This window comes from Culicoides brevitarsis, chromosome 2 (genome assembly GCF_036172545.1).
Source record: "Culicoides brevitarsis isolate CSIRO-B50_1 chromosome 2, AGI_CSIRO_Cbre_v1, whole genome shotgun sequence".
NCBI classification, from domain to species: domain Eukaryota; kingdom Metazoa; phylum Arthropoda; class Insecta; order Diptera; family Ceratopogonidae; genus Culicoides; species Culicoides brevitarsis.
The window spans coordinates 21,634,039-21,647,212 of record NC_087086.1 but is presented as its reverse complement, the minus strand read 5'-3'; the positions used below and the strand labels follow the sequence as shown (position 1 = coordinate 21,647,212).

Genomic DNA, 13,174 nt, shown 5'->3' with positions numbered 1-13,174 from the left:
ATAAATTCACCAATTAAATTGATTTTCAATTATTTATTGTTGGAGTTTTTATGAATTGACACTAGCAAGTGCAAAATGAAAATTTATGTTGACAAAATGCTTTCTTTTTTTATAATTTCACACTCTTATTTCCATTGTCAGTATACAAATATAGAGATTTTATATACACTTTCATAACGTTTAATATGCAACAACGACAATAATGACACGTGATTCTAACGTACTCCGATATTTTGTTTGTCTAAAGCAGTCTTCGAGTAAAAATGCAGACAAAAGTTTTTGCACAGACTTTATTATAAAATATTTTATTTTGTTTCAATTTTTCTTGAAAAGTCACATTGTTATTTAATGTATGTTTTGATTTTTTAAATAAATAATATAAGTTTGATTCATATTATTTTTAATGCCACAACACTGTTTTGATTAAGATTTTTTTAAAAATTATTTTTCGTTCAAATATGTGTGTCCACATTGCACCGCATGCCAATCGGTACTAAAAATGTTTTTCTGTTGTATACGAAATTGTATGTTTCAGCCAGCTGTGCTGCTGTCCATACAGGCACACATACACCTCAACAGATATAGATTAGGGAAAAACAACGATTTGAAACATATGAAAATGTTTTTTAGTTCTTGTTGTTCGTCTTCTTGGGAGAACCGTGCCATATGCGATGTTTATAAATGCGTAAAGCTATCGAATCACTAAGAGTGCACATGTGGAATTGATGCTTTTTGTTGTATGTGTTTGTGGATAAGAGGGGTACAAAATCAGTTTTCAGGATATTATTGTTTCTTTTGGTTTTATTTTGCTTAACTCTTATTCTGTAGGCTTTGGTGTATCTCTCTCGCTCTTCTCCGTTTTCATTCTCTCTTTATGTTTTCTCCCAATTTTCCTGAAGGGGAAAATAAAACGAACAAAAATCTCACACAGTTTTTCACTGTGCCCATACTCACGGGTTTCCACATTTCCTCAATTTTATTTATACGATTACGATAAATAAATTCTCTCTCGAAATTTTCCGCCAATCAAAAGACAAAATACAGACGTCTAAGAGGAAGTGGGTGTTAAAATTTATTATTTGCTCATATTCAAGATTTATCTATTTTTTTGTTTTTTTTATTCTATATTATTTTCCAGCACCTGACTCATCACGTACAATCTTTAATGTATTTCAAGCTACTAATAGATGTCACCACTTTTTTTTTAGCAAGAAAACTGAGAAAAAGTCTTAGACAATGTAAAGTCTCAATATGTATACAAACGATTTCTTATATACTTTTCTGTGGGGTGGTAACTTATTTTTATGTAGGGTTTATATACTACTTAGCAACATTCTTGTGTGTCTTCGACGTCATGCACAGACAACCAAAAATATTGGAAAAAGTTAAACTTCAAGGTGATATTAAAGATATGTCTTTTTTGGTGATAGTGATGGTAAAAATTATATTGATTTAATTTTTTTCTTCTGATAAAATGACAAAGTATTATAAAAATAAAGTTTTTAAGATATTTTTTTGTTACGAATTTTTACATAAAGTTTGGAAACATTTGTTTAGTTTTTTTATTTTTTTTTTAATTAAATATTTTTGAAATAATTTTTTATATATTTATAATTGAATATTATTTATTTAAATAAATAAATGTTGCCTAATAGAATATTAGGATTAATTTTTGAAGTAATATTTTTTCAAGTTAATAATTACTTTTACTACTACTTAGTTCATTTTTTTTTGTAAAATATAACAAACTAAATATTATTCAAACTGTCTTTAAATATTTCATAAAAAGGCAATCATATGTATATTGATGACCTTAAATATTATGTATTTCTATTTAAATTTTAGTCACGTATTTCTTATTTTTAAACATATTCCAATATCATTTTTGTTTTCATCTATGAATGAACAGAAAATAAAATCATTGTCTTTATTTCTAAACATACATTTGAAACCAGAATAATATTGCAGAAACATTTACTCTCGGATTCTTGTAAATACCTGATTCTTCTCGATTAAGGTTATGCAGGCAATTCAAAAAAAAATACGAAAAGAAAAATCTAAATTTCAAGAAAATCACCTCATATAGCACAGTAATGAAAAGCTTGATTTATTTCACATAATTATTTCATGTTTTTAACTCAAAATTTAGGTAATCTTAAAATATTTAATTAAACATGCTGTTAAACTGTTATACAAAGTGACACGTGACTCATTGTTTACAAAAATTTCGTCCAGTTTGTTGATAAACAAAGGATTCAAAACTCGAACATGCGCACTCCTTTCTTTCGACAAAACAGCTGTATTTCGCATCTGTCAATGTCATGTAAATTACATTTTCCTCTATCTGCATCAATAAAATTTTCATCAAAAATACAACACATTAATACATCCTTGAAAATATTTAAAATGTAGAAAATACTTTTTTTAATCAAACAACAGCTAAGCTTCTTTAAGGATAAATTTCAAAATTTATTTTTGAGTGCAAGTTTCAATGTTGGTGCGCTTTTGTATTATGACAAAAATTGTTCGAAATGTACAATAAAAGCTTTCAAAACTTTAAAATCATAAGAATCTGATAAAAAGTTAGTATGGGAAAAGTCTTTAGCAGTTGCTTTGGAAAAAAAGATTCGGTGTAAGTATATAAACCTTGATATAAATTAACTAAATTCAATTAAATATTATTATAAAAAATTGTTTAACAGCATAGAAAATGACAGAGAAGTATGTACATTTTTTGTTTTAACATTATATATAAGTTTAAACATATAAATATTTTTAGCATTTGTTTAATGAGGAGAGAGATTCAGACGGACTTGTTTATCGAATATTAAAAATAAAAACAAAGCGGCATTCCAGTTTTCTAAACAGATTTTGGAATAAAAAGAATCTTTTGTACTCGAGATTGAATCGGTCAAACCAAGCATCATCTTCGTAAATATAGAAAATTTTTCAAAATGTAGCGCTGTATTACATTGTATACTTACAGATCTGGCATAAATTTACAATGCTTAGATGCTCGTTCCCTCATGATGATTGCCAAGGATAAAAATTTCGCATACCGCCAAGAGTTGAATGGATCTGAATGCACGTCTAACTATAGTAATTCATTAGATTTAGAATGGGAACATGAATATGGTAGTAATACAGATCAATGGTTAGCTGCAATTTTAAGTCTATATACATTTTAGAAAATACAGGTAATTTTTTTCTTTTTAGGCTTCCTAACAAAGACTCGGAATACTTAAGTGACGATGGTACAGCCTCCAACTACTCTGCACTTTCGAATAAAAGTGCTAAAAACCGTACGAATCTGATTCGGCGAGTAGATCAAAATCTGAAAGTCAATCCTAATGCCATTTCCATGGCTCGAAGTGGAAATTCTTCACGTCGATCAACTCCAGATTCCATGGAATGGGACCTGGATCACGATCAACTTAAATCGGAGGTTGATTCTGTTGACCTAGAGACGAAAGAACTCCTGAATGAAATAGAGCAATTAAAAAATCGTGTCTTGAGCGAAACAGGCGAAGGAGTACATGTGCAATTAGAAAAATCTGAAATTTATGAAAGTTGATTAAGATGAAATTTGCAAGGCAAAGAAAAAAAATAGCTATTTAATACAAGTAATAGAAAAAATTTTAAGCTGCCTATTTATAATATGAGTGACAATGATTTTTTCATAAAATCTAAGATTTTGTCAATCAATGATTATGTTAACGGCCTTGAATTAATGTAAATTAAGTTGTAAGTACAATCACTTACAAAGCTATTTTCTGATTTATGTTTTACATATTGAAAATCCAATAAAGCCTTAAAAATATGTTAACCTACTGGATTAATATTAAATAAATCATAAATTTGAAGAAAAAAAAAGATAACGAGATCGGATCGCAATGTATAAAAAGAAAATGAAAAATGTTTAATAATTTTCTTTATATTATGAAATAAAAATCATATCAATATATGTATTTTTTTAGAATTAAAAAAATGTATTCATTGTTGGGAAAGACATCAACTTTAAATAATATTTTACATTTTTCAAAAATCTTTCGTTTGATTTACAATTGTTTCAAAACAAATGCCATTTCATTTTCACTCAACTGTCCACGCATCTCTTCTAAAGCAGATTTCAAATCAGCATCAGTGACAGTAAAATTGACTCTTTCGTCAATATCTTCATACAAAGTCTGTGCATCTTTCACAACTTGCGCAGGAAAATCCGCCAATTTGGCTACTTGAATCCCGAAACTCTTTTCCACTACTCCTGGAGCTACTTGATATAGCAATGTAAAGCTATCATCTTCTGTAACGGCCAACATATGGAAATTCTTGACAGTGGGAACGGATTGTGCTAACTCTGTAATTTCATGAAAGTGTGTAGCAAATAAGGTAATACACTTCACATGTTTAGCCAGGTGCTCTGCTATGGCAAAAGCAATTCCACATCCTTCAAATGTACTCGTACCGCGACCTAGCTCATCAATAATCACTAAGGATTTCTCGGTTGCAGACTAAAATTATATTGATAACTTTAAAAATTATTATTTTTTTTTTTGCAAAAAAAATGTTACCCGTATGATTCCTGTTGTTTCAACCATTTCCACCATAAACGTACTGAGACCTCGAATGTTATCATCAGCTCCAACTCTGGCCATGATACTGTCAACTATCGGAATTTCAGCTTCATCACAAGGAACAAATGATCCGATTAAGGCCAAAAGGACAGCTACACCAGCTGATCTGATATATGTGCTTTTGCCGCCGCAATTAGGTCCCGTAATAATTTGCATGTTTGTTACGTTGGATTGAAAGTCAATATCGTTCGGGATAAAGTTGACGTCTTCTTGCATTTCGATGCATGGATGACGGACTCTTTTTAAATAAAGACGCCCGGAGCCCTCTGAACATATTTTTGGACGTACATATTGAATCGGCGCGGATACGGCAGCTTTCGCAAATGAACAAAATGTATCGATTTGAGCAATGATAGAGTTGAGTGTTGCAAATGGAACCCTGTATCCAGCAGCAATTCGTACTACTTCCGTTACAATCGATTTCTGTTGTTCTTCGTATTGTTCTTTAAGCTCACAATAATCAGAATTCAGCTCACTTAAACGTGTGGTTTTGAATCGTACACCGCCTTTAACGACATCGATCGTTTGATATTGTGTCTGTTTCCGCAGGTTTTTTTCATTGGAAAGTGTAATACGAAAGTGGTAACCAATGTGTGATACAAAATCCAGTTTGATCTGGTCTTGCAAACCTAAATCATCCATTGCTTTTGACAGCAAACGACGCATTTTATTCTCGATTGCTTCCATTTTTTCTTTCATGCTTTTGAGCTCTGGATCGAATTCTGCCTTAATATTGTACCGTCCCTCATCGATACCGTCCATATCTAGGATTTGAAGTACCATTTGTTTGAAACCAGATAAATCGTTTTTGACATCCTTTAGTGGCTCATATAAGATACTATTAATTGTTGAATTACTTAAATCTTTAAGAATTTGTAAAAGAGACGGTATCCGAGTTGCGACAACATAGAGTTTGTAAACGTCTTCGAGATTCGCCTTTTTGCGAAGCAATTTTGTAACGAGCATCTACAAACAGAGCATTAAGTTAAAGAAAAAATGAAATAAAATTAAGCTTACCATAACGTCTGGAATGTACTTTAGAATGGATTCTCTTATATCCTGACAAGAGACTGGATCATTTACAAAACATTCAACAATGTCATGTCTGTCCTTAATAGCATTCAAATCACGCAGTGGTTGCTTAAGCCATTGTAGCAAAAGTCGATGCCCTTGTGGGGTCTTGCAGTAATCTAATACTCCCAAAACACTTGTCCATCGATTTGTTTTCATCGTGAAAGATTTGGCTTGTACTTTCGGGGTAAGATTAAGAGCCGAGACAGCTAAAATAATACAACATTATTCTAAATTGGATTTGTTACAAATGTAAAAGTATAAGAGATTTGACTGAAAATTACAAAAAAAAATAATTTGTCAAAACCATATTTTTCACATAATTTCATCGTCAAAAACAGTAGTTTCTGACGGATTTCTGACAAAATCACAATAAATCTTGATCATACTCTTATTTATTGTGATTTTGTCAGAAATTATGCTGTATTTCTAACAATGTATATTTTTATACACACATAAAAAATATTCGTGCCTCGAGTGAATTGGAAAATTTCTCACCTGCCCCATCTAAATGCACAAAACGATTCAAATTTATCTTTTCCAAGCGGTATGTTCCATGGTTTGATGTATCATTAACCAGATCCATGTAAATGATAGCGGCACACAAAGCGGACATTGCTAATTTTAAAGTAGATTCAGACAACGCAAAAACGCTTTGTTGCTGTCCTTTTTCAAAATGAAGTAATTTGTTCATATAATCGGTCCATACATTTGTCTCTAACTTGAAATCTGAACTTTTGCGACGAGTAACCAGTATCCCATTCCGTTCAAGAATCATTTGGATCTTTGCATACTGAAAAAATATGTTTTACATGACTACTTAGATAAAGAAAGAGAAAATACTTACATCTCCATCTGTTGAAGGGAGTAAGCATTCTTTTGGAGACAACAAAACAGCAATTGCCTCAAGTTCGCTGAAAAAATCATCGTCCACAAATTCCATTATGTGAAAAATCCTGTTGTTATCTAGACAGGCGACTCCGAGGTTCTTTTGATTATTTGATTGTTTAAAGAAAACCGATATCAATGATGAAGAGGTAACCATCTCCCGATTTGAAAAAAGCAAATCTTCAAATTGTAATAAATTTCCAGGAGATCCACGATATTCTAAATTCCATTCTTGATTCTTTGCGCCACCTTTTGAAGTATAAACCTCCACTCTATGATGTAAAACAATTAACAAATGTCTTGCAAACTCTTCGAAGTTCATTTTAGATAGCGTGACATATGTGAGCAGAACATCCGGTGAGATCTCGGCTTTTTTAAGAGCGGCCGTCGACTTGAAAACAACTTTAGCGGCAAATTCGGCATCCTCCCCGTGTACTGTATAGAATTCGGAACGGTCGAAAAATCGTACGGTCGTTTTCGGTTTCTGAGAAAAAAAAAGAGAAATGAGCGAATTTTGAGTCGAAAATATAAATATTTAAAAGAACTTAAGTTCAATTTATCTCGTCAGTTCGTGTTTGTTATTCTGTCGGATCGGAAGTAAAGAAAAACTAATCATAAATTTTCTACATTTAAATATTAATTAAGACTTAAAGAAGGTAAAAAAATATTCAAGTATTTGAGAGAACATATTTTTTTAATGTTCACATTATGAAAAAAAACATAAGTATAAAATTTGCTGTTAAAGTGAAGTGTATGATAACCTTTGCACTTTCATTAAATTGGTATAAATTCGACGATTGATAGAGAAAAAAAACAGAATAAATATGAAAATTTACTAAAAATAAACTAAGATTTGACGTATAGGTGAACTTTAATATCAATGTTGTTGTTATTAACTGATGATTCAATGCGGAGGCGTTTGTGTCTTTCCATTCGCTTCTGTCCACTGAAATTGTTATGACATGACATGAAATATCTTTCCTTGAAATCAAAAGTGACAAAATCGTGTTATTTTCTCTCGTGATTCACGTTTTAATTTTGTTATAAAAATTTGAGTGTTGCGAAAAATATACACTTATTCATATTCTTGACTTTTAATTATTGTGTAAGTTTTGTCATAATGTTGTGGGAGAAGTTCCTTGAAAATTTTCGGTAATTCTGGAATTGTTTTTTTTTTCATAAAACAATTTTTTATTTTGACATTAAATCAAGAAAGGCATTTCATAAGATAATGGTTTCAAAAAAATGAGACATAAGTTGTACTGACCCTCCTTAATATTGAAAATGTAAATTGTGTTCTAATTATTACAATGTTTGATTTTTATACTTTTTTAAATTGCAGTTTCAAAATGAGGTCCACTGGACCAGAAATACTTTTTTGCATTTCATTGCTGATAGCAAGTACTGTCGCGCAAGGAGGTCATATGAGTGAGCAACGTCGTCAGTATGAATATCAACGTTCGTATAGTGGTGGTGGTAGCGGTGCCGGGTAATCTCAATTTTTATACTAAATTTTGTTTATTTACAGATTGATTAATGTTTAACCCAATTAATTTTAAAATCTCATCTTGTTGTCCCAATTATCTTGACCTTATATTTTATTTTTTTATTTCTACTACCTAGTTGTGGCGATTGTCAAACGTCCAGTAGAATGTCTGAAAGTGGTTCGACTTGGATTCAGCAACAACGGGAAGAAATGCAACGTCGCGCAGAGCAATTTCGTAACCAATTTCATACTGCAGTCAGTAATGGTGGAATGACTCGTGCTCACTACAAAAAGTACCATAGTTCTTCAAGTGGTTTACAAGGAGCTGACTGCACACAAGGACATCAATCAAGCTCAATGCGCAAAGTAGAGGAACGTCAACATGTTGTTCCACAACCTTCTCTTGTGCATCGTTCGAGAAAATTCGAAGAATCTAGCCGAAATGTGCAACAACAACTTGTACCAGAAACATCATATAGATTCAACAAGGAAATCGAAGAACGACGCGGAGAAACTCATGTTCCAATCGGTGGCCATATGAGTCGATTCTTTGAGGAGGAACACAGGCAACAAGTGCATCAACCACCGCCAGTTGTAACCCATTTTTCCAAAAAGTTTGAAGAAGAAAGGAGAAACGTTGCACCTCCGCCACCGCCCGTAACTTACAAAATCGAAAAGAAGTTTGAAGAAGAACGACGTAATATTATTCAGCCTCCACCTGTAACATATAAGATGGAAAAGAAAATAGAAGAACGCAAATCTAATACGCATCGCGTTGTTATTCCGATGCAAAAACATGTAACGCAACGTGTCGAGTCCCATCAAGCAGCAGAACAAATCCCTGTTCACAGGAATTCCTATTTTTCCGTAAGTCAAGCAGAGAGACATCGTCAACATGCAAACCATTTCCCGCAATTTTATTCTAAACATCAATTGGAAGAATCGTCACAACGCAGTGTCCCCATACCTCAACCAGTAACAAACTATAAAAAAACTGAGAAAATCGAAGAAAATAAATTCCATCGTCCAATTGTTCCTAGCTACCACACCGTTCGAAATAAGGAAGAAGATCATGTTTACAACCGCCCAGTAACACATGTCATTAAAGAAGTTGAATATGAAGATACACATCACTATAACAAGCAATACGAGAAGAAAAATGAAGAAGAGCATCGTGAATTCCAAAGGATAGTGTTCCCTACATGGGTACAAAAACAAAGTGATCGTTTGATTTACGAAGAATATTATCGTCAAACAGTAACTCCTCGAGATTATGGACGAAACCTGACGCGCTCTGAGGAAAATCGTTTTTATGACTACTACACAAAACAAGGCGGCACTACGTTGGACGAATTGAAAGAGACATTAGAGGAACATTATGTGTATCCATCATATATTTTGTCCACAGATGAGAAAAAAATATTTGAAGAGTTTTATCTTACTCACGTAGGAATGACTGTACCCACTCGAAACTTGACGACTTATGAGTTAGAGGAATTCGAAGACTTTTATAGGGAAAAACTTGCTGCTAACATACAAGAAAAAGAAACTGTCTATAAAGCCAAAACATATAATTTGCATTACCCAAGTTGGGTGGTAATGGAGTCGGACAAGAAAATCTTTGAAGAATACTACTTTAGCCACGTACCAGAGAACGAATATGGACGCGAGTTAACGAAAGATGAGAAAGTTGAATTCGAGATATTTTATAGTGAAAACGGTGGTCAAACAGATCACAAAGTAGAGACTTTTAATAATTCCGGTTATCGCATCACTTATCCCGATTGGGTGATTACAACGGAAGATCGTGCAATTTATGAAGAATATTACAGAATGGTGGCCGGAGAGAATTACGGACGAGAATTGACGGAAGAAGAGATGGTAGAATTTGAGGAATTTTACAAGACTCATGGTGGAACGACAAAACACGAGGCAGTTGTCGAGGATTTGAGTCATTTGAGCTACAAAGTTAACTATCCGTCGTGGATTGTTACCCAAGTTGACAAAGTAATTTTTGAAGAATTTTATCGCCTTCATGTTAAAGCTGAAGAATACGGACGAGAACTTACATTCGAGGAACTTTTAGATTTTGAGGAATATTACAAAAATCGTGGTGGTAATACCAGAAAAGTTTTGGAAGAGACCTTGTTCATGAGATTGTCTTACCCCTCGTGGCTTCGAACGGAATATGACAGATCTATGTTCCGCGAGTTTTATTTGCATCAAGTTTTTGTTGAAGATTATGGAAGACTTTTGACGGAGGAAGAGGAATCGCAGTTTGTAGAGTACTACGACAGACACACAAAAGGTCAATATGAAACATTGAGAGGTCAAACTGATTATCAATGGGTCTATCCTTCATTTGTTGTAACGAGAAGTGACAGGCGGATATTTAACGAGTACTATAATCAATGTATGGCTAGCAAATTGGATCTTGGACGAGAATTAACAGAGAGTGAAAAAATCGACTTCCAACAATTCTTCATTGAAAGAGGTTCGAATTTGTGTTTGTTGTACAAAAAATGTTAGTTTGTTTTAACTTTTATTATGTGTTTTTAGGTGGACTTTATGAATACAGATACACACGTGAAGAATACTTGTTGACATTTGACCTAGACAGAATGAGAGGAGGCAGTGCTTATCAATGGACATGGGATGGTGTCGAACATATGGCTGCTGAGCTAACTCATTTAGTAGCAGGATCGCCAGATGTTCATCATACGGATGATTTGGATAAAAAAGTTTATGGTTCAACAAAAGTAGAAGAGCTGCCTTCTCCACCACCTCCAACAACGACAACTACCACTGAAAAACCAAAGAAAACTGTCATTAGCAAAGACAGAGGAGATCAACCAGTAAAAAATGCTAAAATTTTATCTTAAATGTGCACTAATTGAAGAATAATATTATAGCCTCGTGAATTTGAAGAAGATGTTGAAACAGAACCCGGAATAGGACCTTATGAGCCTCCTCCAGAGCCTATTATAGAGCTTCCCAGTCGTACCATTCCTGCTCAAGATGAATACGAATCTGGTCACAGAACAAAAGCTGAGCACCGAGAGGAACATTCACTGGTGAACAGCAATAGTCCTGGTTACACAGAATATCGCAGACGTTACGAACACCAACGAACGCAGAGCCGTGTTGTTCCTGTAGGACATCATTCTTTGGTAAGACAAAATCACGATACCCATATAGGGACAGAACTTAATAACTAATTAATTTTAGACATCAATTGATGATCAATTTGGTTCCTCGTCAAGTCACCATGAACACGTAGATCAACATGCAGAAAATTTGGATAATGAAGTTGAAATGGTACAATCAGCAAGTTCAAAAAATCCTCAATATTCGCACGATCATGTGAGTCACAATAAAAATTATATCAATTTTCTATTTATAACAATTAATTTTTTCATACAGCAGGTAAACGAGTCTGAAGAAATAGAACCCGAGAATCCTGATTTGATGTCTGAGGACGAATATGAAAACGTTGATTTGGACTATCAAGAGGATCAACAAAGAAGAGTTAACTAATTTCTTTTGGTTTAAAATCTGTATATGACATAAAAATATAAATATGTAAAAAATAAAGTCATCTTACTTACATCTCCCAATGATTTGTAGAACTTGTGAAAGGCTTTAACACCGGCCTCATCTGAAAGATAAAGTATGAATGAAACTTGAGTAGTGATATTCGAATTTATTTACATACCTAAACCAAAATAAGTAGGCATAGTTTCACAGTATCACCAAAATTGATGAAAATTAACAAAAATTTACGAGTTACAGCAACAAAAATTGAAATTGCGCGAAATTTTATTTAGACGTGTGTCAAGTTGAAATTTAGGCAAAGGGCTGCCAGATTTGTCTCTTCCGAAGTAATTCACTTTTTTTTATTCAAAATTATAAATATTTACATTTATTTATTAATTTATTTTATTTATTTAGGCCGCTTCAAATGAAACTCAAATGGTCAAAAAAATAAAAAAATTGAAATACTTTTTTCATACAAAATGCCAAATTTTTAAAAACCTTTGATCAATTTATTTTTGTTTTGAGTTTTTTTACATTGATATATTACATTGGTACATTTGAAATTGACTTAAGAACATTTTAGTTAAAATTGAAAATAACAATCATAAAAAATTAACTGTCAACTTTTTTTTGAAAAAAAAACAATAATTTAAAAAAAAATAATTTCGAAATACGATTTTCAATACAAAAATTACTGAAAATTGAAAATTTTCTTGGAAATTTCTTGAAAAATAATAAAAATACACCGAAATTCGGTAATTTTTTAAGGAATTTTTATTTTTTTTTTATTTTTTAAGGAATTTTTATTTTTTTTTTTATTTTGTACCATTGAATTTTCGACTTTTAAAATGGGGCATCGGACAAAACAATTAAGTTTGATTTGGAGCGGCCTTAATTGTTTTTTGTTTAAATTCTGTACAGAAATAAGAAATCATAGGCAGAAATTAATTTTGAGATTTATTGTTTAATTGAAAAAAGGAAATTGAAAGGTAAAAAAAGAAATTTGAAATAAATCTGAAACAGCTTAATTTATTAAATTAAGTGCAGGACTTAACTAAAGTTTTGTAAAAAGTCAAATTCATTTTGCTTTTGACTTTTTCTCAAGCAAAAGCAATTGTTATATGACTTTTGCTTTTAAAGCAAAATTAAAGCAAAATTTTTAATTCTGCTTTTGCTTGAGCAAAAGCAAAAGCAAAAAATAGAGAAAGTAGTCGTCTGAAGAACGACATACTAAACCGCATTTCGATGTTGCATATCTTCGCTTTTTTGCACTCCTCATTTTACAATTTCGTACTCCTTTTTTTACATTTCCATACCCCTCATTTCACATTTTCGTACTCCTCATGACCCTTTCACAATTCCGTACACCTCACAACCCAAGGAACTGCCCACTGACCTTCAGGGTCCTCAAATAACTAAGAATTACAAAAAAAAATTTTGGGGCACACCGGAACACACACACACACTGACACACAGACGACAAGACGACAAAAAAGCAATATAAAAGCAAATTATTTTCCAAAAGTTTTTATGGTTTTTGATATAAAAAATGAAAAAG

The 13,174-nt window shown here is 32.3% G+C and overlaps 3 protein-coding genes across 4 annotated transcripts; 2 read left to right on the top strand and 1 right to left on the bottom strand.

Moving 5' to 3' along the window:
* Positions 1-2,432: 2,432 nt before the first annotated feature.
* On the top strand, positions 2,433-3,746 carry LOC134831933 (uncharacterized). The gene is made up of 5 exons (XM_063845773.1): positions 2,433-2,632; positions 2,703-2,721; positions 2,780-2,931; positions 2,987-3,154; positions 3,217-3,746. Exons 1-5 carry the CDS (start codon positions 2,589-2,591, stop codon positions 3,572-3,574), a joined length of 741 nt encoding a protein of 246 aa, XP_063701843.1. The 5' UTR covers positions 2,433-2,588; the 3' UTR covers positions 3,575-3,746.
* Positions 3,747-3,946: 200 nt separating this feature from the next.
* LOC134832775 (DNA mismatch repair protein spellchecker 1) lies at positions 3,947-11,924 on the bottom strand. The gene is made up of 7 exons (XM_063846925.1): positions 11,795-11,924; positions 11,688-11,737; positions 6,553-7,077; positions 6,204-6,498; positions 5,652-5,914; positions 4,572-5,600; positions 3,947-4,511 (listed from the first exon to the last, which is right to left on the bottom strand). The coding sequence occupies exons 1-7, from the start codon at positions 11,814-11,816 to the stop codon at positions 4,059-4,061; spliced, it is 2,637 nt and encodes an 878-aa protein (XP_063702995.1). The 5' UTR covers positions 11,817-11,924; the 3' UTR covers positions 3,947-4,058.
* LOC134832774 (uncharacterized) lies at positions 7,174-11,690 on the top strand. Of its 2 annotated transcripts, none has more exons than XM_063846923.1 (7): positions 7,174-7,249; positions 7,936-8,082; positions 8,217-10,573; positions 10,639-10,934; positions 10,992-11,249; positions 11,308-11,442; positions 11,506-11,690. In XM_063846923.1, exons 2-7 carry the CDS (start codon positions 7,943-7,945, stop codon positions 11,614-11,616), a joined length of 3,297 nt encoding a protein of 1,098 aa, XP_063702993.1. In that variant the 5' UTR covers positions 7,174-7,249; positions 7,936-7,942; the 3' UTR covers positions 11,617-11,690. The 2 variants fall into 2 exon arrangements, with proteins under 2 accessions (XP_063702993.1, XP_063702992.1); XM_063846922.1 differs by having other exon boundaries at positions 11,503-11,690.
* Positions 11,925-13,174: the final 1,250 nt, after the last annotated feature.

What these genes read in the sequence shown, in the direction of transcription:
- LOC134831933 (XM_063845773.1), top strand. Translation starts at nt 2,589, where the DNA reads ATGGGAAAAGTCTTTAGCAGTTGCTTTGGAAAAAAAGATTCGGT. An exon ending in TCAAACCAAGCATCATCTTC is followed by an intron (nt 2,932 to 2,986) that starts GTAAATATAGAA and finishes GTATACTTACAG; the next exon opens with ATCTGGCATAAATTTACAAT. An exon ending in GGTAGTAATACAGATCAATG is followed by an intron (nt 3,155 to 3,216) that starts GTTAGCTGCAAT and finishes TTTTCTTTTTAG; the next exon opens with GCTTCCTAACAAAGACTCGG.
- LOC134832774 (XM_063846922.1), top strand. Translation starts at nt 7,943, where the DNA reads ATGAGGTCCACTGGACCAGAAATACTTTTTTGCATTTCATTGCTGATA. An exon ending in ACAATTCTTCATTGAAAGAG is followed by an intron (nt 10,574 to 10,638) that starts GTTCGAATTTGT and finishes ATGTGTTTTTAG; the next exon opens with GTGGACTTTATGAATACAGA. An exon ending in AAGACAGAGGAGATCAACCA is followed by an intron (nt 10,935 to 10,991) that starts GTAAAAAATGCT and finishes ATAATATTATAG; the next exon opens with CCTCGTGAATTTGAAGAAGA.
- LOC134832775 (XM_063846925.1), bottom strand. Translation starts at nt 11,816, where the DNA reads ATGCCTACTTATTTTGGTTTAG. An exon ending in TGTGCATTTAGATGGGGCAG is followed by an intron (nt 5,915 to 6,203) that starts GTGAGAAATTTT and finishes GTATTATTTTAG; the next exon opens with CTGTCTCGGCTCTTAATCTT. An exon ending in AAACAACAGGAATCATACGG is followed by an intron (nt 4,512 to 4,571) that starts GTAACATTTTTT and finishes ATATAATTTTAG; the next exon opens with TCTGCAACCGAGAAATCCTT.